General features: G+C 35.3%; 1 protein-coding gene across 1 annotated transcript in view; it reads right to left on the bottom strand.

Annotated features, from left to right (window-relative positions):
• LOC144453371 (WD repeat-containing protein 27-like) overlaps positions 1-25,500 on the bottom strand; it is a 174,869-nt gene that overhangs the window by 87,673 nt on the left and 61,696 nt on the right. The window contains exons 16-19 of the mRNA XM_078144648.1: positions 23,620-23,798; positions 11,426-11,562; positions 10,301-10,398; positions 9,055-9,176 (exon numbers count right to left, since the gene is read on the bottom strand). Coding sequence (XP_078000774.1) covers positions 9,055-9,176; positions 10,301-10,398; positions 11,426-11,562; positions 23,620-23,798 — 536 coding nt within the window. The remainder of the gene's footprint in view (positions 1-9,054; positions 9,177-10,300; positions 10,399-11,425; positions 11,563-23,619; positions 23,799-25,500) is intronic.

The raw sequence follows: 25,500 nt of genomic DNA, 5'->3' as shown, positions 1-25,500 counted from the left end.
TCATCATGTTTTAGAATTAAGTGATAGGGGGGGTCAGCCTGTTTTTGGTTTTACAGATAGGGGGGGTCAGTGACTTTTTGTCGGCCCGATTTAAGAATCCACCGCCCCCCCCCCCCCCCCCCCCCCCCCCCCCCCAGGCTGGAGAAACTGACCGGTCCCTAATAGTAATGACGGCAGCTGTCGCAATAGCGACTACATTCTGAAAACTGAATGAACATAACAGCTGAGCGCTGTAGCCCCATCACTTCATAAAATTAATGCATGTTCAGTGTAAGTTTAGAATATTTTAGTTTAAAATTGTCATTATAATAGAAAAAAATAGTGGGTCTATGTATATAATAAATATTAAATAATCTCCCGGTATTTCTCATTCGTGCTACGTCATCTTGGACTCATGATTCCCTACCGGCTCGGAGGGATACGGGCGACATGAGGGGAATCATTTGTCCTCGATGACGTAGCACTCATTCGGAATACTGGGAGATTATATACAATGTATAAGTATTATCATCTGAGACTTCCTTAGTTAGATACTGGCGAATATGGCTTATTTGACGGAGTTGGTAGTAAACTGACTTGCATATCATGTGAACATGCTTACATAGAGAGTGTAGTTTTCATCAAAGATTATACCTATATTCTGTGCAGAGTTAACAGGATCCAATATTCATGTGATCAATAGGACGAGGTGAACAGTTGAACTGAGACCTTATTAGAAGTACTTCGGTTTTGCCATCGAGTTAGAGTTTATTTTGTGTCATCCATATTTTTATTTCATGGACCACTCCTTCCATCTTGTGTAATGTAGATAGGATGTCAGACTGGGAGAAATACTGATAGAGTTGATTGTCATCGGCATACTGATGAAAGTTGATATTGTGATGTCGAATGAGCTGAGCAAGTGGTAGAATGTAAATGCAGAACAAAAATGGACCAAGCACTGAACCCTGTGGTACTCCAAATTGTAGATGTTGAGTATCTGATATTGAGCCATATATAGATATAGATTGTTGTCTGTTCATTACTAAGATAGGATAAAAACCATTGCAATGGGATGTTGATGATACCCAGTTTTGATAACCTTGAGATGATCCCATTGCAATGGGATGTTGATGATACCCAGTTTTGCTAACCTTGAGATGATCCCATTGCAATGGGATGTTGATGATACCCAGTTTTGATAACCTTGAGATGAACCCATTGCAATGGGATGTTGATGATGCCCAGTTTTGATAACCTTGAGATGAACCCATTGCAATGGGATGTTGATGATACCCAGTTTTGCTAACCTTGAGATGAACCCATTGCAATGGGATGTTGATGATGCCCAGTTTTGCTAACCTTGAGATGAACCCATTGCAATGGGATGTTGATGATACCCAGTTTTGATAACCTTGAGATGAACCCATTGCAATGGGATGTTGATGATGCCCAGTTTTGCTAACCTTGAGATGAACCCATTGCAATGGGATGTTGATGATACCCAGTTTTGATAACCTTGAGATGAACCCATTGCAATGGGATGTTGATGATGCCCAGTTTTGCTAACCTTGAGATGATCCCATTGCAATGGGATGTTGATGATACAGTTTTGATAACCTTGAGATGAACCCATTGCAATGGGATGTTGATGATGCCCAGTTTTGATAACCTTGAGATGAACCCATTGCAATGGGATGTTGATGATGCCCAGTTTTGATAACCTTGAGATGAACCCATTGCAATGGGATGTTGATGATACCCAGTTTTGCTAACCTTGAGATGAACCCATTGCAATGGGATGTTGATGATGCCCAGTTTTGCTAACCTTGAGATGAACCCATTGCAATGGGATGTTGATGATACCCAGTTTTGATAACCTTGAGATGAACCCATTGCAATGGGATGTTGATGATGCCCAGTTTTGCTAACCTTGAGATGAACCCATTGCAATGGGATGTTGATGATACCCAGTTTTGATAACCTTGAGATGAACCCATTGCAATGGGATGTTGATGATGCCCAGTTTTGCTAACCTTGAGATGATCCCATTGCAATGGGATGTTGATGATACACAGTTTTGATAACCTTGAGATGAACCCATTGCAATGGGATGTTGATGATGCCCAGTTTTGCTAACCTTGAGATGAACCCATTGCAATGGTATATTGATGATACCCAGTTTTGATAACCTTGAGATGAACCCATTGCAATGGGATGTTGATGATGTTCACTTTTGATAACCTTGAGATGAACCCATTGCAATGGGATGTTGATGATACCCAGTTTTGATAACCTTGAGATGAACCCATTGCAATGGGATGTTGATGATGTCCACTTTTGATAACCTTGAGATGAACCCATTGCAATGGGATGTTGATGATGTTCACTTTTGATAACCTTGAGATGAACCCATTGCAATGGGATGTTGATGATACCCAGTTTTGATAACCTTGAGATGAACCCATTGCAATGGGATGTTGATGATACCCAGTTTTGATAACCTTGAGATGAACCCATTGCAATGGGATGTTGATGATACCCAGTTTTGCTAACCTTGAGATGAACCCATTGCAATGGGATGTTGATGATACCCAGTTTTGATAACCTTGAGATGAACCCATTGCAATGGGATGTTGATGATGCCCAGTTTTGCTAACCTTGAGATGAACCCATTGCAATGGGATGTTGATGATACCCAGTTTTGATAACCTTGAGATGAACCCATTGCAATGGGATGTTGATGATGTCCAGTTTTGATAACCTTGAGATGAACCCATTGCAATGGGATGTTGATGATGTTCACTTTTGATAACCTTGAGATGAACCCATTGCAATGGGATGTTGATGATACCCAGTTTTGATAACTTGAGATGAACCCATTGCAATGGGATGTTGATGATACCCAGTTTTGATAACCTTGAGATGAACCCATTGCAATGGGATGTTGATGATGTTCACTTTTGATAACCTTGAGATGAGTATGTCGTGATCAATAGTATCAAAAGCAGAGGAGAGATCAAGGAACCATAAGTACAAATTGGCCAGCATCCAGTGCCTTGCAAATATCGTTGTTGACTTAAGTGAGTGTTATTTCAGTGATGTGGTATTTTCTGTACGCTGATTGAAGTGGTTTTAGTAGTGAGTTGGCAGTCATATATGATGTTACATGATGTGCTATGATGATCTTTTTGATGACTTTTGATAGAAAGGGTAAATTCTTGAACACATTTTTGCCAAGTGATGGTTTCTTAAGTATTGGTGTGACGACTGCTTTCTTAAGTGAGTCAGGAACAGTACCAGTTGTGAGAGATAAGTTTATGATCACAGATATGATGGTTAGGAGTTTACCTTGGCATTGCTTCAGGATCGAGTACACATGTTTTTAATGGAGAGTTTGATATAACTTTGCTGATTTCTTCCTTATTAATATAGATTGTAGAGAGTGATGACAGGACAACTGCATCTGGAAATTCAAAATCTGTTGGTGTATGATGAACATTATCCAGGCTTGAATGAATAGATGTTATTTTGCTGAAGAAATAATGGCTAAATCTTTGGTTGAGGTATGGTCGGGTAAAGTCATCTCCAGTTTGTTTCCAGACAGGGCTGATAAGATAAGAAATAGTGATTTCTGGTTACCCGAGTTCTCTTCAATTAGGTTGGAGAAGTAGGCTTTTTTGGTGGATCTCCACCTTGGTCTTTCTCCACTGATGTTCAGCCTTCCGTCTCCACTTCTTAGCCCTGTCAATTTCATGTGTGTACCACATGGTACCTGGGCATATGGTCATGATTCGTTTCTTAAGTGGAGCATGGTCTTGAAGAACTTCAATTAGATGTCGGTTATATGTTGATATGGCTGAGGAAAGATCATTTGGTGGTCAGACAAGTTCAGATCTTTTGTCCAGATCATGGAGGAAACTGTCAGCTGTGATAGCAGAGATATGATGATATGAAATTTCACGTTTACTAGGTGTTGGTTTGACAAGAGCAAGTTCAGCGTGAACAGGACTGTGGTCAGAGAGTTGCAGTCAATCTATAGAAACAGTATTGATGTTGGTTGCAGAGTTAGATAAGATGAGATCCAGAGTGTGACCCTTTATGTGTGTAGGTTGTTTGACCCATTGTTTAAGATTGCAAGCACTGATGATTCCATTGAATTTCTGGGTTGTAGGCTTGTTTTCATCTTTGAGGTGTAAATTGAAATCTCCAGCAATGTAGAGATTTACAGGACATGTGGCATATTTTTCAAGTGTGGTACTGAACTCTTTCATGAACTGTGGTACTGTGAACTTGATATTAACTGACGGTGGTGGACGATAGACAAGAATAACTTCAAGGAAAGTCTAGTGGTGCAGAATAGTTGCTTCAACTGCCTCGAAAGATTCTACAGAAATATATGTGATCATTTGGCTGTTGCTATGGGTGTGGTCTTGTTGTTAGGCATACTTAAGTTGCATACACTTTTTGAATGTTCGTTCACTTGTCAAAGAATCCCTGTTGTCATCTTTGTGAAATACACCACTACTTGGCTGTTGCTATGGGCATGGTTATGGTTGCTAGGGATATGTGCATACACTTTTTGAATGTTTACACACTTGCCTACCAGGTGATGTTGTTATTTGACCAAAATACACTGGCATTTGGTTGTTGCTAAGGGCGTGGTCATGGTTGCTAGGGTCAACTATGTTAAAACGTTTTGAAGAAAATCTGCAGAATAACACTTCCAGAAACATCTCACCAAGTTTCAGTCTCATTGACCAAGTACTTTTTGAAATCAAGGTTTTTTGACCAAAATTCACATTTTTACACCTGATTTGCATATCTCTGATGGAATATCTAGTATCCACATTGAGTGACTGTATACTGCAAGTAAAATTTTGTTAGCAGATCATTATATTTCCTTGGTATTAGAATGTATTTATTTTCAAGGCTATCATGTTGTCAGCAATATATTGGACAACATATCCAGTAGTAAGTGAGTTGAATTAATGTAGTTCTGCAACTTCTGTAGTACAGAAAACTTTTTAATGACATTTTTTAATTTCTATTTTGAAATCAATGACATTTTTCATTATACAAAACGTTTAAAAAACCATTCAAATTAGCAGTTTGGTCAATGAAGGGATTGGAGTTTTGAGTCAGTGCCATGATTAAACTGAACAATTATGAACAGGACAAACAAGTGCCTTGAGGAGAGCAAACTAGTCAATGAGTGTACATGTATGGAAAGCCGCAGCTGTCTTAAGTCTAAAGAAAACAATATTTTGACTATATGATGTGAAGATATCTTTATATGATGCAAACAATTCATTATATGATGCAAGTACATCATTATGTGTGACAGTTATTGACATGGGTTTACAAGTATATTAACTCTATTTATAATACATATACTTGATAATTAGCTGAATTAATCTATGGTAATAGTTCACTTAATCTAAGAGATATCCTAGAACTTTTGGTTACTAAACCATGAATATTTTGTATGTCCGTGAACAGACAATCATACTTCTCATAGGGTTCCTGTCTATTAAAAGAGCTTTAATACATATGAAGCAATGGGTTTTGGTTAGCAATTTACCAGATACACGAGGTATGTAATTCGCCCAAAACTGACCAAGTACGGGCAGAGTTACGAGCTCGTAAGTCTCAAGTACGAGTGACGTCTGAACTCGTAATTTCCATATACGGGTGACGTCATACTCTTGCAGTTGGCCTAATTTTCGATGAGTACGCAGAGGACTCACGCTTGTCGTATTCCGCGAGTACGTGGCGAATATCTGAATTGATCGGTCATCCGAACTGACTACGTGTCCCACGAAAAAATTTGTTGTTCTGATATCAAAGTAATGTTTCGGTAAAAATTTGAAGTTTGATGAATGACGATCGACTTGTGAATGAGCGCGGTTTGTCTTGGAGCTACAGTGTGCATAAAATCACTGTCCACCACTTGAATGACGTGAGCAAAAGACGACTGCATCGGGTGCATTGGAACGATCACACCTTCAATAACATCTCAATAAAGTTGTTCTCCTATTGACCGCCCCGTTGTCTTTTGTATGATTCATAAAAGATTTGAGATGATTGTGAAATGGTGAGAACGGCATGTCACACTCTGACTATAGTGGCGACTTTCAAACAACTTGTCGGCATGAGATGTAGTTTTAGTATTAAATAAGTACAATTCATTAAAAAGGGTTTCTATGTTGTACGGTACGTTTCATTTGTCTGAGAGTGCATGTAACATGTGTAAGTGTGATATGCAGCGTACGTGTACGTTCATTCTGTATGAGTGACGTCACTCGTACTTGAGACTTGCGAGCTCGTAACTCTGCCCGTACTTGGTCAGTTTTGGGCCAATTACTTACATGGATACACTTAAAATTACTGAAAATGTAACATGTAAAATTAACTATGCAGTGTGCGGTATTATGCTTTGAGAATAGAGTGTCTCTTGCACGAACAAAAAGAATGTTTCTTGTCAACATATTTTTTTTTTTTTTTTTTTTTTTTTTTTGGGGGGGGGGTGTTTTTTATTTGTTGGGGGGTGGGGGTTGGGGGTTGGATTGTTTTGTGGATGAATTGCTATTTTAAAGTACAACATGAACAAAAAGTCACCGGCCCACCCCCGTCCGTAAAAACTGATCACTCCCTTATCACATCCAATTAAAATATAATTATATGAATGTCAAGATCATCTTATGGAATATGTAAATTCATATTTGAAAGAAAGCATCAGTGTACATTATATGGTCTGCAAGTACCAGTATCAGTGTACATTATATGGTCTGCAAGTACCAGTATGAGTGTACATTATATGGTCTGCAAGTACCAGTATGAGTGTACATTATATGGTCTGCAAGTACCAGTATCAGTGTACATTATATGGTCTGCAAGTACCAGTATCAGTGTACATTATATGGTCTGCAAGTACCAGTATGAGTGTACATTATATGGTCTGCAAGTACCAGTATGAGTGTACATTATATGGTCTGCAAGTACCAGTATGAGTGTACATTATATGGTCTGCAAGTACCAGTATGAGTGTACATTATATGGTCTGCAAGTACCAGTATCAGTGTACATTATATGGTCTGCAAGTACCAGTATCAGTGTACATTATATGGTCTGCAAGTACCAGTATCAGTGTACATTATAATGGTCTGCAAGTACCAGTATCAGTGTACATTATATGGTCTGCAAGTACCAGTATGAGTGTACATTATATGGTCTGCAAGTACCAGTATGAGTGTACATTATATGGTCTGCAAGTACCAGTATCAGTGTACATTATATGGTCTGCAAGTACCAGTATCAGTGTACATTATATGGTCTGCAAGTACCAGTATCAGTGTACATTATATGGTCTGCAAGTACCAGTATCAGTGTACATTATATGGTCTGCAAGTACCAGTATCAGTGTACATTATATGGTCTGCAAGTACCAGTATCAGTGTACATTATATGGTCTGCAAGTACCAGTATCAGTGTACATTATATGGTCTGCAAGTACCAGTATCAGTGTACATTATATGGTCTGCAAGTACCAGTATGAGTGTACATTATATGGTCTGCAAGTACCAGTATCAGTGTACATTATAATGGTCTGCAAGTACCAGTATGAGTGTACATTATATGGTCTGCAAGTACCAGTATCAGTGTACATTATATGGTCTGCAAGTACCAGTATGAGTGTACATTATATGGTCTGCAAGTACCAGTATCAGTGTACATTATAATGGTCTGCAAGTACCAGTATGAGTGTACATTATATGGTCTGCAAGTACCAGTATGAGTGTACATTATATGGTCTGCAAGTACCAGTATGAGTGTACATTATATGGTCTGCAAGTACCAGTATCAGTGTACATTATAATGGTCTGCAAGTACCAGTATCAGTGTACATTATATGGTCTGCAAGTACCAGTATCAGTGTACATTATATGGTCTGCAAGTACCAGTATCAGTGTACATTATATGGTCTGCAAGTACCAGTATGAGTGTACATTATATGGTCTGCAAGTACCAGTATGAGTGTACATTATATGGTCTGCAAGTACCAGTATCAGTGTACATTATATGGTCTGCAAGTACCAGTATGAGTGTACATTATATGGTCTGCAAGTACCAGTATCAGTGTACATTATATGGTCTGCAAGTACCAGTATGAGTGTACATTATATGGTCTGCAAGTACCAGTATCAGTGTACATTATATGGTCTGCAAGTACCAGTATCAGTGTACATTATATGGTCTGCAAGTACCAGTATCAGTGTACATTATAATGGTCTGCAAGTACCAGTATCAGTGTACATTATATGGTCTGCAAGTACCAGTATGAGTGTACATTATATGGTCTGCAAGTACCAGTATGAGTGTACATTATATGGTCTGCAAGTACCAGTATCAGTGTACATTATATGGTCTGCAAGTACCAGTATGAGTGTACATTATATGGTCTGCAAGTACCAGTATCAGTGTACATTATATGGTCTGCAAGTACCAGTATCAGTGTACATTATATGGTCTGCAAGTACCAGTATCAGTGTACATTATATGGTCTGCAAGTACCAGTATGAGTGTACATTATATGGTCTGCAAGTACCAGTATGAGTGTACATTATATGGTCTGCAAGTACCAGTATGAGTGTACATTATATGGTCTGCAAGTACCAGTATGAGTGTACATTATATGGTCTGCAAGTACCAGTATCAGTGTACATTATAATGGTCTGCAAGTACCAGTATGAGTGTACATTATATGGTCTGCAAGTACCAGTATCAGTGTACATTATATGGTCTGCAAGTACCAGTATGAGTGTACATTATATGGTCTGCAAGTACCAGTATCAGTGTACATTATATGGTCTGCAAGTACCAGTATCAGTGTACATTATAATGGTCTGCAAGTACCAGTATGAGTGTACATTATATGGTCTGCAAGTACCAGTATCAGTGTACATTATATGGTCTGCAAGTACCAGTATCAGTGTACATTATAATGGTCTGCAAGTACCAGTACATGACCCTTCTTATTCAAATGATTACTTCAAAGAAAGAAAGAAGTCTTACTTCATTTTGACATATCGTATGTACTGGTCTAGTGTGGACATCAGGTAGAATCCGTACGCTCTGTGCTGTATTCATATCAAATACTTCCATTGACTTATTGGAACCTGCACATAGTATGATATCTGAGTTCAAAGGTTAGGGTGGTATAATGTACACAATCAAATAATCAAAAGTGAAAACTGGCAAATGCAATAATATAACCTTCATGTCAACACAAAGTTGTTTCCTTGTGTACCTCTCTATAGAGAGGTTGTTAGTAGCTGAGTGGTTAGCTCCTACACCTCTTACCTCTGGGTTCAAACCTGCCCAGTGTCAGCTGGGCTTCATTAGAAATTAACCAGGTTTGTTTGTAAGAAGTGTGACGATCAGTTTGACCCTATTGAACAAAGCAGGTTTTCCCCAGGTACTCTTGTTTCCTCCTGCTTCTTCAATACTAGGGCACTAGGGCACTGCTCCACGGTGAACATTCAACAAATTTCCAAATTTCTTTGGATGAATAAAGATGATTATTAGAAGTCAATGTCAGGCTAGGATTAAATTTGTCTACAAAATCCAGTTGTCTGACTTGAACAAAGAATAACCCTATCTAATGTGTTATGACTTCACTCATATAATAGCATTATCACTAATATGGAAACTTGGCAATGAATCATGGCCATCTCAAACTGTCCTATATAAATTAGAGGATTATTGTTAATCACATGTAAATGTGGGAAACTTAAAGGCCACTTAAGAAAATTAATTTGTATATAGTTACTTTTCTTTTTACTAGTTTGTGCATGGCTTGGTGTGAGAATCTCCCACAAGATAATCTATAAAGAAATTTGTTCCTGTAACCAATGCCTTGGTAATCATAAGATTAGGGGTGTTTTAATTTAGATAACATGAGAAGAAGAATGGACAAGATATCTTTATTTAGTCAATAAAGATATAATTATGTACAGCTGAAAAGAGAGAAAAGTAGCCAGGGAAAGAAGGGTAAAAGATTGATATCACCACAAAAAATAAGTTTCATTTAACTGCAAAAAATATTCATGCAATCATATAATCAATAAATCATTCGATCAATTGATCGATCCATCAATCACTCAATTACATGGCTTGCCTGCTTGTCCCTGTGTTAAAAACACTAATAAAGCAATTTTAGTAACTGGTTGATGCAGACCTACTGTAAACTTACAACTATGTGTGAGAATCTGTGACAACTACTAGTTATATTTCTACTGAATACACTGTAAAAGGATACATGAATGAAAACCATTGACTGATGACAGTGCTGTAAGTTGCTGGGCTCTATCCATCTGTAGAGTCTTTACTAATTTATAACGGTTGTTGGTCAGATACCTACCAGTGGAAAATAATCAAAACAAGTCATTACAATAGTCAGTATAGAGATGTCTAGCAAACACTGTGATATGTCTGTCTACTAATTATAGTTAGTATAGAGATGTCTAGCAAACACTGTGATATGTCTGTCTACTAATTATAGTTAGTATAGAGATGTCTAGCAAACACTGTGATATGTCTGTCTACTAATTATAGTTAGTATAGAGATGTCTAGCAAACACTGTGATATGTCTGTCTACTAATTATAGTTAGTATAGAGATGTCTAGCAAACACTGTGATATGACTGTCTACTAATTATAGTTAGTATAGAGATGTCTAGCAAACACTGTGATATGTCTGTCTACTAATTATAGTTAGTATAGAGATGTCTAGCAAACACTGTGATATGACTGTCTACTAATTATAGTTAGTATAGAGATGTCTAGCAAACACTGTGATATGTCTGTCTACTAATTATAGTTAGTATAGAGATGTCTAGCAAACACTGTGATATGTCTGTCTACTAATTATACTCAGTATAGAGATGTCTAGCAAACACTGTGATATGTCTGTCTACTAATTATAGTTAGTATAGAGATGTCTAGCAAACACTGTGATATGTCTGTCTACTAATTATAGTCGGTGTAGAGATGTCTAGCAAACACTGTGATATGTCTGTCTACTAATTATAGTTAGTATAGAGATGTCTAGCAAACACTGTGATATGTCTGTCTACTAATTATAGTTAGTATAGAGATGTCTAGCAAACACTGTGATATGTCTGTCTACTAATTATAGTTAGTATAGAGATGTCTAGCAAACACTGTGATATGTCTGTCTACTAATTATAGCTAGTATAGAGATGTCTAGCAAACACTGTGATATGTCTGTCTACTAATTATAGTTAGTATAGAGATGTCTAGCAAACACTGTGATATGTCTGTCTACTAATTATAGTTAGTATAGAGATGTCTAGCAAACACTGTGATATGTCTGTCTACTAATTATAGTTAGTAACCAATAAGGGTGTATGCATAGACATACCTCTTGATATCATCCCTTGGTTTGTCATCTAGATGGTATTTATACATGTACATTGTATTCCCACAGGTCACCAGTATAAACTTATCAACATAGTAAAATCTACAATGTTTGATTTCTTTTGTAAATGGTGGATTACTCTGAAATAGGAGAAAGAGTATAAACTTGTCAAAAAACTGAAAATGCTCTAAAAAATACCAATGGCACTGTAGCACAAGTGTAGTTGGCCGTTGCTATGGGCATGGTCCTGTTGCTAAGCATATTTGCATACATTTTTTTGAATATCTATTCACTTACCTATCCATCCCTAATAGCAAAGTAATAAAGGGAGTACTGGTTTCATATGATGACTCATATATAGTATACGGTACACCACATTTCACACAGAAAGTTGGTAAGATATGTACTTTTATATCATAGTCACCATTTTACAAAAATCCTATTTTTACCTCTTATTTGCATATTAATAACCCAATCAACTAGTCTTAAACAAACTTATATCTGCTCATCCAAAGACACCTACATAACAAATTTCAACTCAATTGACCCAGTAGTTTTGGAGAAGATTTTAAAGTAATTTTACCCAAAAATTTATTCTTACACCTAATTTGCATATGAATAACCCAGTCAAATTGTCTTGAACAAACTTACATCTGCTCATTCCAAGACAACTTCACAAGAAATTTCAACTCGCAAAATGGTTTGGAGAAGCATTTTTACAAAAATTCTATTTTTAGACCTAATTTGCATATTCATAACCCAGTCAATTAAATTTGTCTTGAAAAAACTTATATCTGATCATCACATGACACCTACATACCAAATTTCAGGTTAATTGACCATGCAGATTTAGAGGAGAAAATGAAAGTAGAAAAGTTGACAGATGGATGGCAGACGAAGAAACAACCTAATCCTTAAGCTCCATACAGCTTTCGCTGACAGCAGAGCTTAAAAAGATTAATTTGCGATATGCTTATTTTTCAGTCTAATTATCTGTATAACCAGTGTCAGTTTGTAGTAAGAATGGTCTGTAACTAGTGTCAGTTTATTGTATGAATGGTCTGTAACCAGTGTCAGTTTATTGTATGAATGGTCTGTAACTAGTGTCAGTTTATTGTATAAATGGTCTGTAACCAGTGTCAGTTTATTGTATGAATGGTCTGTAACTAGTGTCAGTTTGTAGTAAGAATGGTCTGTAACCAGTGTCAGTTTATTGTATGAATGGTCTGTAACTAGTGTCAGTTTATTGTATGAATGGTCTGTAACTAGTGTCAGTTTATTGTATAAATGGTCTGTAACTAGTGTCAGGTTATTATATGAATGGTCTGTAACCAGTGTCAGTTTATTGTATGAATGGTCTGTAACCAGTGTCAGTTTGTAGTAAGAATGGTCTGTAACTAGTGTCAGTTTATTGTATGAATGGTCTGTAACCAGTGTCAGTTTGTAGTAAGAATGGTCTGTAACCAGTGTCAGTTTATTGTATGAATGGTCTGTAACTAGTGTCAGTTTATTGTATAAATGGTCTGTAACCAGTGTCAGTTTATTGTATGAATGGTCTGTAACTAGTGTCAGTTTGTAGTAAGAATGGCCTGTAACTAGTGTCAGTTTATTGTATGAATGGTCTGTAACTAGTGTCAGTTTATTGTAAGAATGGTCTGTAACTAGTATCAGTTTATTGTATGAATGGTTTGTAACTAGTGTCAGTTTATTGTATAAATGGTCTGTATCTAGTGTCAGTTTATTGTATGAATGGTCTGTAACTAGTGTCAGTTTATTGTAAGAATGGTCTGTAACTAGTGTCAGTTTATTGTAAGAATGGTCTGTAACTAGTGTCAGTTTATTGTATGAATGGTCTGTAACTAGTGTCAGTTTATTGTAAGAATGGTCTGTAACTAGTGTCAGTTTATTGTAAGAATGGTCTGTAACTAGTGTCAGTTTATTGTATGAATGGTCTGTAACTAGTGTCAGTTTATTGTATGAATGGTCTGTAACTAGTGTCAGTTTATTGTAAGAATGGTCTGTAACTAGTGTCAGTTTATTGTATGAATGGTCTGTAACTAGTGTCAGTTTGTAGTAAGAATGGTCTGTAACTAGTGTCAGTTTATTGTAAGAATGGTCTGTAACTAGTGTCAGTTTATTGTAAGAATGGTCTGTAACTAGTGTCAGTTTATTGTATGAATGGTCTGTAACTAGTGTCAGTTTATTGTATGAATGGTCTGTAACCAGTGTCAGTTTATTGTATGAATGGTCTGTAACCAGTGTCAGTTTGTTGTATGAATGGTCTGTAACTAGTGTCAGTTTATTGTATGAATGGTCTGTAACTAGTGTCAGTTTATTGTATGAATGGTCTGTAACTAGTGTCAGTTTATTGTATGAATGGTCTGTAACTAGTGTCAGTTTATTGTATGAATGGTCTGTAACTAGTGTCAGTTTATTGTATGAATGGTCTGTAACTAGTGTCAGTTTATTATATGAATGGTCTGTAACTAGTGTCAGTTTATTGTATGAATGGTCTGTAACTAGTGTCAGTTTATTGTATAAATGGTCTGTAACTAGTGTCAGTTTGTTGTATTAATGGTCTGTAACTAGTGTCAGTTTATTGTATGAATGGTCTGTAACTAGTGTCAGTTTGTAGTAAGAATGGTCTGTAACCAGTGTCAGTTTATTGTATGAATGGTCTGTAACCAGTGTCAGTTTGTAGTAAGAATGGTCTGTAACTAGTGTCAGTTTATTGTATGAATGGTCTGTAACCAGTGTCAGTTTGTAGTAAGAATGGTCTGTAACCAGTGTCAGTTTATTGTATGAATGGTCTGTAACTAGTGTCAGTTTATTGTATTAATGGTCTGTAACTAGTGTCAGTTTGTAGTATTAATGGTCTGTAACCAGTGTCAGTTTATTGTAAGAATGGTCTGTAACTAGTGTCAGTTTATTGTATGAATGGTCTGTAACTAGTGTCAGTTTATTGTATGAATGGTCTGTAACTAGTGTCAGTTTATTGTATGAATGGTCTGTAACTAGTGTCAGTTTATTGTATAAATGGTCTATAACTAGTGTCAGTTTATTGTATGAATGGTCTGTAACCAGTGTCAGTTTATTGTATGAATGGTCTGTAACTAGTGTCAGTTTGTAGTAAGAATGGTCTGTAACTAGTGTCAGTTTATTGTAAGAATGGTCTGTAACCAGTGTCAGTTTATTGTATAAATGGTCTGTAACTAGTGTCAGTTCATTGTATAAATGGTCTGTAACTAGTGTCAGTTTATTGTATGAATGGTCTGTAACCAGTGTCAGTTTATTGTATGAATGGTCTGTAACTAGTGTCAGTTTATTGTATGAATGGTCTGTAACCAGTGTCAGTTTGTAGTAAGAATGGTCTGTAACTAGTGTCAGTTTATTGTATAAATGGTCTGTAACTAGTGTCAGTTTATTGTATGAATGGTCTGTAACTAGTGTCAGTTTATTGTATAAATGGTCTGTAACTAGTGTCAGTTTATTGTATGAATGGTCTGTAACTAGTGTCAGTTTATTGTATGAATGGTCTGTAACCAGTGTCAGTTTATTGTATAAATGGTCTGTAACTAGTGTCAGTTTATTGTATGAATGGTCTGTAACTAGTGTCAGTTTATTGTATGAATGGTCTGTAACTAGTGTCAGTTTATTGTATAAATGGTCTGTAACTAGTGTCAGTTTATTGTATGAATGGTCTGTAACCAGTGTCAGTTTATTGTATGAATGGTCTGTAACTAGTGTCAGTTTATTGTATGAATGGTCTGTAACTAGTGTCAGTTTATTGTATGAATGGTCTGTATCTAGTGTCAGTTTATTGTATGAATGGTCTGTAACTAGTGTCAGTTTGTAGTATGAATGGTCTGTAACCAGTGTCAGTTTATTGTAAGAATGGTCTGTAACTAGTGTCAGTTTGTAGTACGAATGGTCTGTAACTAGTGTCAGTTTATTGTATGAATGGTCTGTAACTAGTGTCAGTTTGTAGTATGAATGGTCTGTAACTAGTGTCAGTTTATTGTAAGAATGGTCTGTAACTAGTGTCAGTTTATTGTATGAATGGTCTGTAACTAGTGTCAGTTTATTGTATGAATGGTCTGTAACCAGTGTCAGTTTATTGTATGAATGGTCTGTAACTAGTGTCAGTTTATTGTATGAATGGTCTGTAACTAGTGTCAGTTTATTGTATGAATGGTCTGTAACTAGTGTCAGTTTATTGTATGAATGGTCTGTAACTAGTGTCAGTTTATTGTATGAATGGTCTGTAACCAGTGTCAGTTTATTGTATGAATGGTCTGTAACTAGTGTCAGTTTATTGTATGAATGGTCTGTAACCAGTGTCAGTTTATTGTATGAATGGTCTGTAACTAGTGTCAGTTTATTGTATGAATGGTCTGTAACTAGTGTCAGTTTATTGTATAAATGGTCTGTAACCAGTGTCTGTTTATTGTATGAATGGTCTGTAAATAGTGTCAGTTTATTGTATGAATGGTCTGTAACTAGTGTCAGTTTATTGTATGAATGGTTTGTAACTAGTGTCAGTTTATTGTAAGAATGGTCTGTAACTAGTGTCAGTTTATTGTAAGAATGGTCTGTAACTAGTGTCAGTTTATTGTATGAATGGTCTGTAACTAGTGTCAGTTTATTGTATGAATGGTCTGTAACTAGTGTCAGTTTGTAGTAAGAATGGTCTGTAACCAGTGTCAGTTTATTGTAAGAATGGTCTGTAACCAGTGTCAGTTTATTGTATGAATGGTCTGTAACTAGTGTCAGTTTATTGTATGAATGGTCTGTAACCAGTGTCAGTTTATTGTATGAATGGTCTGTAACTAGTGTCAGTTTGTAGTAAGAATGGTCTGTAACTAGTGTCAGTTTATTGTATGAATGGTCTGTAACCAGTGTCAGTTTATTGTATGAATGGTCTGTAACTAGTGTCAGTTTATTGTATGAATGGTCTGTAACTAGTGTCAGTTTATTGTATGAATGGTCTGTAACCAGTGTCAGTTTATTGTATTAATGGTCTGTAACTAGTGTCAGTTTGTAGTAAGAATGGTCTGTAACTAGTGTCAGTTTATTGTATGAATGGTCTGTAACTAGTGTCAGTTTGTAGTAAGAATGGTCTGTAACTAGTGTCAGTTTATTGTAAGAATGGTCTGTAACTAGTGTCAGTTTATTGTATGAATGGTCTGTAACTAGTGTCAGTTTATTGTATAAATGGTCTGTAACTAGTGTCAGTTCATTGTATAAATGGTCTGTAACTAGTGTCAGTTTATTGTATGAATGGTCTGTAACCAGTGTCAGTTTATTGTATGAATGGTCTGTAACTAGTGTCAGTTTATTGTCTGAATGGTCTGTAACCAGTGTCAGTTTATTGTATGAATGGTCTGTAACTAGTGTCAGTTTATTGTATGAATGGTCTGTAACTAGTGTCAGTTTATTGTATGAATGGTCTGTAACCAGTGTCAGTTTATTGTATGAATGGTCTGTAACTAGTGTCAGTTTATTGTATGAATGGTCTGTAACTAGTGTCAGTTTATTGTATGAATGGTCTGTAACCAGTGTCAGTTTATTGTATGAATGGTCTGTAACTAGTGTCAGTTTATTGTATAAATGGTCTGTAACTAGTGTCAGTTTATTGTATGAATGGTCTGTAACCAGTGTCAGTTTATTGTACGAATGGTCTGTAACTAGTGTCAGTTTGTAGTAAGAATGGTCTGTAAGTAGTGTCACTTTATTGTATGAATGGTCTGTAACTAGTGTCAGTTTGTAGTAAGAATGGTCTGTAACTAGTGTCAGTTTATTGTATGAATGGTCTGTAACCAGTGTCAGTTTATTGTATGAATGGTCTGTAACTAGTGTCAGTTTATTGTATGAATGGTCTGTAACTAGTGTCAGTTTATTGTATAAATGGTATGTAAATAGTGTCAGTTTATTGTATGAATGGTCTGTAACTAGTGTCAGTTTGTAGTAAGAATGGTCTGTAACTAGTGTCAGTTTATTGTATTAATGGTCTGTAACTAGTGTCAGTTTATTGTATGAATGGTCTGTAACTAGTGTCAGTTTATTGTATGAATGGTCTGTAACTAGTGTCAGTTTATTGTATGAATGGTCTGTAACTAGTGTCAGTTGATTGTATGAATGGTCTGTAACCAGTGTCAGTTTGTTGTATGAATGGTCTGTAACTAGTGTCAGTTTATTGTATAAATGGTCTGTAACTAGTGTCAGTTTATTGTATGAATGGTCTGTAACTAGTGTCAGTTTATTGTATAAATGGTCTGTAACTAGTGTCAGTTTATTGTATGAATGGTCTGTAACTAGTGTCAGTTTATTGTATGAATGGTCTGTAACTAGTGTCAGTTTATTGTATGAATGGTCTGTAACTAGTGTCAGTTTATTGTATGAATGGTCTGTAACTAGTGTCAGTTTATTGTATGAATGGTCTGTAACCAGTGTCAGTTTATTGTATAAATGGTCTGTAAATAGTGTCAGTTTATTGTAAGAATGGTCTGTAACTAGAGTCAGTTTGTAGTATGAATGGTCTGTAACTAGTGTCAGTTTATTGTATGAATGGTCTGTAACTAGTGTCAGTTTATTGTATGAATGGTCTGTAACCAGTGTCAGTTTATTGTATAAATGGTCTGTAACTAGTGTCAGTTTATTGTATGAATGGTCTGTAACTAGTGTCAGTTTATTGTATGAATGGTCTGTAACTAGTGTCAGTTTGTTGTATGAATGGACTGTAACTAGTGTCAGTTTATTGTATGAATGGTCTGTAACTAGTGTCAGTTTGTTGTATAAATGGTCTGTAACCAGTGTCAGTTTATTGTATGAATGGTCTGTAACTAGTGTCAGTTTATTGTATGAATGGTCTGTAACCAGTGTCAGTTTATTGTATGAATGGTCTGTAACCAGTGTCAGTTTATTGTATGAATGGTCTGTAACTAGTGTCAGTTTATTGTATGAATGGTCTGTAACCAGTGTCAGTTTATTGTATGAATGGTCTGTAACCAGTGTCAGTTTATTGTATAAATGGTCTGTAACCAGTGTCAGTTTATTGTATTAATGGTCTGTAACCAGTGTCAGTTTATTGTATGAATGGTCTGTAACCAGTGTCAGTTTATTGTATGAATGGTCTGTAACTAGTGTCAGTTTATTGTATAAATGGTCTGTAACTAGTGTCAGTTTATTGTATGAATGGTCTGTAACTAGTGTCGGTTTATTGTATGAATGGTCTGTAACCAGTGTCAGTTTATTGTATGAATGGTCTGTAACCAGTGTCAGTTTATTGTATAAATGGTCTGTAACTAGTGTCAGTTTATTGTATTAATGGTCTGTAACCGGTGTCAGTTTATTGTATGAATGGTCTGTAACCAGTGTCAGTTTATTGTATAAATGGTCTGTAACTAGTGTCAGTGTATTGTAAGAATGGTCTGTAACTAGTGTCAGTTTATTGTATGAATGGTCTGTAACTAGTGTCAGTTTATTGTAAGAATGGTCTGTAACCAGTGTCAGTTTATTGTATTAATGGTCTGTAACTAGTGTCGGTTTATTGTATAAATGGTCTGTAACCAGTGTCAGTTTATTGTATAAATGGTCTGTAACCAGTGTCAGTTTATTGTATAAATGGTCTGTAACTAGTGTCAGTTTATTGTATGAATGGTCTGTAACTAGTGTCAGTTTATTGTATGAATGGTCTGTAACTAGTGTCAGTTTATTGTATAAATGGTCTGTAACTAGTGTCAGTTTATTGTAAGAATGGTCTGTAACTAGTGTCAGTTTATTGTATGAATGGTCTGTAACCAGTGTCAGTTTATTGTATGAATGGTCTGTAACTAGTGTCAGTTTATTGTATGAATGGTCTGTAACCAGTGTCAGTTTATTGTATGAATGGTCTGTAACTAGTGTCAGTTTATTGTATGAATGGTCTGTAACCAGTGTCAGTTTATTGTATGAATGGTCTGTAACTAGTGTCAGTTTATTGTATAAATGGTCTGTAACTAGTGTCAGTTTATTGTAAGAATGGTCTGTAACTAGTGTCAGTTTATTGTATGAATGGTCTGTAGCCAGTGTCAGTTTATTGTATGAATGGTCTGTAACTAGTGTCAGTTTATTGTATGAATGGTCTGTAACCAGTGTCAGTTTATTGTATGAATGGTCTGTAACTAGTGTCAGTTTATTGTATAAATGGTCTGTAACCAGTGTCAGTTTATTGTATGAATGGTCTGTAACTAGTGTCAGTTTATTGTATGAATGGTCTGTAACTAGTGTCACGTTATTGTATAAATGGTCTGTAACTAGTGTCAGTTTATTGTATGAATGGTCTGTAACTAGTGTCAGTTTATTGTATTAATGGTCTGTAACCAGTGTCAGTTTATTGTATGAATGGTCTGTAACTAGTGTCAGTTTATTGTATGAATGGTCTGTAACTAGTGTCAGTTTATTTTATAAATGGTCTGTAACCAGTGTCAGTTTATTGTATGAATGGTCTGTAACTAGTGTCAGTTTATTGTATGAATGGTCTGTAACCAGTGTCAGGTTATTGTATGAATGGTCTGTAACTAGTGTCAGTTTATTGTATGAATGGTCTGTAACTAGTGTCAGTTTATTGTATGAATGGTCTGTAACCAGTGTCAGTTTATTGTATGAATGGTCTGTAACTAGTGTCAGTTTATTGTATGAATGGTCTGTAACCAGTGTCAGTTTATTGTATGAATGGTCTGTAACCAGTGTCAGTTTATTGTATGAATGGTCTGTAACTAGTGTCAGTTTATTGTATGAATGGTCTGTAACTAGTGTCAGTTTATTGTATGAATGGTCTGTAACTAGTGTCAGTTTATTGTATGAATGGTCTGTACCTAGTGTCAGTTTATTGTATGAATGGTCTGTAACTAGTGTCAGTTTATTGTATGAATGGTCTGTAACTAGTGTCAGTTTATTGTATGAATGGTCTGTAACCAGTGTCAGTTTATTGTATGAATGGTCTGTAACTAGTGTCAGTTTATTGTATAAATGGTCTGTAACTAGTGTCAGTTTATTGTATGAATGGTCTGTAACTAGTGTCAGTTTATTGTATGAATGGTCTGTAACTAGTGTCAGTTTGTTGTATTAATGGTCTGTAACTAGTGTCAGTTTATTGTATGAATGGTCTGTAACCAGTGTCAGTTTATTGTATGAATGGTCTGTAACTAGTGTCAGTTTATTGTATAAATGGTCTGTAACTAGTGTCAGTTTATTGTATGAATGGTCTGTAACTAGTGTCAGTTTATTGTATGAATGGTCTGTAACTAGTGTCAGTTTATTGTATGAATGGTCTGTAACTAGTGTCAGTTTATTGTATGAATGGTCTGTAACCAGTGTCAGTTTATTGTATGAATGGTCTGTAACCAGTGTCAGTTTATTGTATGAATGGTCTGTAACTAGTGTCAGTTTGTAGTAAGAATGGTCTGTAACTAGTGTCAGTTTATTGTATGAATGGTCTGTAACTAGTGTCAGTTTACTGTAAGAATGGTCTGTAACTAGTGTCAGTTTATTGTATTAATGGTCTGTAACTAGTGTCAGTTTATTGTATGAATGGTCTGTAACTAGTGTCAGTTTATTGTATGAATGGTCTGTAACTAGTGTCAGTTTGTAGTAAGAATGGTCTGTAACTAGTGTCAGTTTATTGTAAGAATGGTCTGTAACTAGTGTCAGTTTATTGTATGAATGGTCTGTAACTAGTGTCAGTTTATTGTATGAATGGTCTGTAACCAGTGTCAGTTTATTGTATGAATGGTCTGTAACTAGTGTCAGTTTGTAGTAAGAATGGTCTGTAACTAGTGTCAGTTTATTGTAAGAATGGTCTGTAAGTAGTGTCAGTTTATTGTATGAATGGTCTGTAACTAGTGTCAGTTTATTGTAAGAATGGTCTGTAACTAGTGTCAGTTTATTGTATGAATGGTCTGTAACTAGTGTCAGTTTATTGTATTAATGGTCTGTAACTAGTGTCAGTTCATTGTATAAATGGTCTGTAACCAGTGTCAGTTTGTTGTATGAATGGTCTGTAACTAGTGTCAGTTTATTGTATTAATGGTCTGTAACTAGTGTCAGTTTATTGTATGAATGGTCTGTAACTAGTGTCAGTTTATTGTATAAATGGTCTGTAACTAGTGTCAGTTTATTGTATAAATGGTCTGTAACTAGTGTCAGTTTATTGTAAGAATGGTCTGTAACTAGTGTCAGTTTATTGTAAGAATGGTCTGTAACTAGTGTCAGTTTATTGTATGAATGGTCTGTAACTAGTATCAGTTTATTGTATAAATGGTCTGTAACTAGTGTCAGTTTATTGTAAGAATGGTCTGTAACTAGTGTCAGTTTATTGTATGAATGGTCTGTAACTAGTATCAGTTTATTGTATAAATGGTCTGTAACTAGTGTCAGTTTATTGTATGAATGGTCTGTAACCAGTGTCAGTTTATTGTATGAATGGTCTGTAACTAGTGTCAGTTTATTTGTATGAATGGTCTGTAACTAGTGTCAGTTTATTGTATAAATGGTCTGTAACTAGTGTCAGTTTATTGTATGAATGGTCTGTAACTAGTGTCAGTTTATTGTATGATTGGTCTGTAACTAGTGTCAGTTTGTAGTAAGAATGGTCTGTAACTAGTGTCAGTTTATTGTATGAATAGTCTGTAACTAGTGTCAGGTTATTGTATAAATGGTCTGTAACTAGTGTCAGTTTGTTGTATGAATGGTCTGTAACTAGTGTCAGTTTATTGTATGAATGGTCTGTAACTAGTGTCAGTTTATTTTATGAATGGTCTGTAACTAGTGTCAGTTTATTGTAAGAATGGTCTGTAACTAGTGTCAGGTTATTGTATAAATGGTCTGTAACTAGTGTCAGTTTGTTGTATGAATGGTCTGTAACTAGTGTCAGTTTATTGTAAGAATGGTCTGTAACTAGTGTCAGTTTATTGTATGAATGGTCTGTAACCAGTGTCAGTTTATTGTATGAATGGTCTGTAACTAGTGTCAGTTTATTGTATGAATGGTCTGTAACTAGTGTCAGTTTATTGTATAAATGGTCTGTAACCAGTGTCAGTTTATTGTATGAATGGTCTGTAACTAGTGTCAGTTTATTGTATGAATGGTCTGTAACTAGTGTCAGTTTATTGTATGAATGGTCTGTAACTCGTGTCAGTTTATTGTAAGAATGGTCTGTAACTAGTGTCAGTTTATTGTATAAATGGTCTGTAACCAGTGTCAGTTTATTGTATGAATGGTCTGTAACTAGTGTCAGTTTATTGTAAGAATGGTCTGTAACTAGTGTCAGTTTATTGTATGAATGGTCTGTAACTAGTGTCAGTTTATTGTATGAATGGTCTGTAACTAGTGTCAGTTTATTGTATGAATGGTCTGTAACTAGTGTCAGTTTATTGTAAGAATGGTCTGTAACTAGTATCAGTTTATTGTATGAATGGTTTGTAACTAGTGTCAGTTTGTAGTATGAATGGTCTGTAACTAGTGTCAGTTTATTGTATGAATGGTTTGTAACTAGTGTCAGTTTGTAGTATGAATGGTCTGTAACTAGTGTCAGTTTATTGTATGAATGGTCTGTAACCAGTGTCAGTTTGTAGTAAGAATGGTCTGTAACTAGTGTCAGTTTATTGTATGAATGGTCTGTAACTAGTGTCAGTTTGTAGTATGAATGGTTTGTAACTAGTGTCAGTTTATTGAGATATGTACTTTTTGAGATATAAGTTTTTGACCAAAATTCACATTTTTACACATAATTTACATATCACTGATGAGATCATTATATGCTTAATATTTCTTCATTTATACACCCCCAGATGCATCCCCCATTAAATTTCAGCCCAATCTGCTGAGTATTTTGGAATTAAAGATTTTTGACCAAATAGACACATTTTTAGCCCTAATCTGCATACACTGATGGAATCATCACGTCATGAAGATTCCTTAATCTAAACACCCCTAAGAATGTAATAGCTTGTAAACTAATAGCTTGTAAACTATCACATTTTTTGGTAATACACCCACCAAATATCATGGCAATCGGTCTGGTAGTTTTTGACTTAACACACAGACACAGAACCAGTGGCTGCAGACAGCAGAACCAGTGATGTAGACATACATTGTCTTGACGTAGAATGACCAGAGTATATATTCCATATTATTTGTTCAACTGTTTTAGGACCTACCTTATCAACTGTTTTAGGACCTTCCTTATCAGCTGTAAAGTTGTGACTACTGTTATCAATTGTGAGTACTGGTTCTGTCTGTGTTTTATGCCAAAGTCTTGCTGTCCTGTCATCAGACGAAGTCAGTAACCACTGGTTACTGTGACTCCAACTAACACTGTTTACTACTCCATTATGTCCTGTAAAACAAAAAACAGAACATTCTGCCATGAATTGGTATGTATTCAAATTCCTTGGCTATCAAACAATGTGCAGATTTTATGACAAAATGGCCTCTATACAGTAAAATACATCATGTCCAGTGTATTTCATAAATGACCTCTCTACAGAGTAAAATACATCATGTCCAGTGTATTTCACAAATGACTTCTACAGAGTAAAATATATCATGTCCAGAGTATTTCATAAATGACTTCTACAGAGTAAAATATATCATGTCCAGTGTATTTCATAAATGACCTCTCTACAGAGTAAAATACATCATGTCCAGTGTATTTCATAAATGACCTCTCTACAGAGTAAAATACATCATGTCCAGTGTATTTCATAAATGACTTCTACAGAGTAAAATATATCATGTCCAGTATATTTCATAAATGACTTCTACAGAGTAAAATATATCATGTCCAGTGTATTTCATAAATGACTTCTACAGAGTAAAATATATCATGTCCAGTGTATTTCACAAATGACTTCTACAGAGTAAAATATATCATGTCCAGTGTATTTCATAAATGACTTCTACAGAGTAAAATATATCATGTCCAGTGTATTTCATAAATGACCTCTCTACAGTAAAATAAATCATGTCCAGTATATTTCATAAATGACTTCTACAGAGTAAAATATATCATGTCCAGTGTATTTCATAAATGACTTCTACAGAGTAAAATATATCATGTCCAGTGTATTTCATAAATGACCTCTCTACAGTAAAATAAATCATGTCCAGTATATTTCATAAATGACTTCTACAGAGTAAAATATATCATGTCCAGTGTATTTCATAAATGACCTCTCTACAGTAAAATATATCATGTCCAGTGTATTTCATAAATGACTTCTATAGAGTAAAATATATCATGTCCAGTGTATTTCACAAATGACTTCTACAGAGTAAAATATATCATGTCCAGTGTATTTCATAAATGACCTCTCTACAGTAAAATAAATCATGTCCAGTATATTTCATAAATGACTTCTACAGAGTAAAATATATCATGTCCAGTGTATTTCATAAATGACTTCTACAGAGTAAAATATATCATGTCCAGTGTATTTCACAAATGACTTCTACAGAGTAAAATAGATCATGTCCAGTGTATTTCATAAATGACTTCTACAGAGTAAAATATATCATGTCCAGTGTATTTCATAAATGACTTCTACAGAGTAAAATATATCATGTCCAGTGTATTTCATAAATGACTTCTACAGAGTAAAATATATCATGTCCAGTGTATTTCATAAATGACTTCTACAGAGTAAAATATATCATGTCCAGTGTATTTCATAAATGACTTCTACAGAGTAAAATATATCATGTCCAGTGTATTTCATAAATGACTTCTACAGAGTAAAATATATCATGTCCAGTGTATTTCATAAATGACTTGAGTAAAATAGATCATGTCCAGTGTATTTCATAAATGACTTCTACAGAGTAAAATATATCAAGTCCAGTGTATTTCATAAATGACCTCTCTACAGAGTAAAATATATCATGTCCAGTATATTTCATAAATGACTTCTACAGAGTAAAATATATCATGTCCAGTGTATTTCATAAATGACTTCTACAGAGTAAAATATATCATGTCCAGTGTATTTCATAAATGACTTCTACAGAGTAAAATATATCATGTCCAGTGTATTTCATAA

Source organism: Glandiceps talaboti, chromosome 2 (genome assembly GCF_964340395.1).
Source record: "Glandiceps talaboti chromosome 2, keGlaTala1.1, whole genome shotgun sequence".
In the NCBI taxonomy this organism is placed as follows: Eukaryota; Metazoa; Hemichordata; class Enteropneusta; family Spengelidae; genus Glandiceps; species Glandiceps talaboti.
This window is presented reverse-complemented; position numbering and strand designations above follow the sequence as displayed.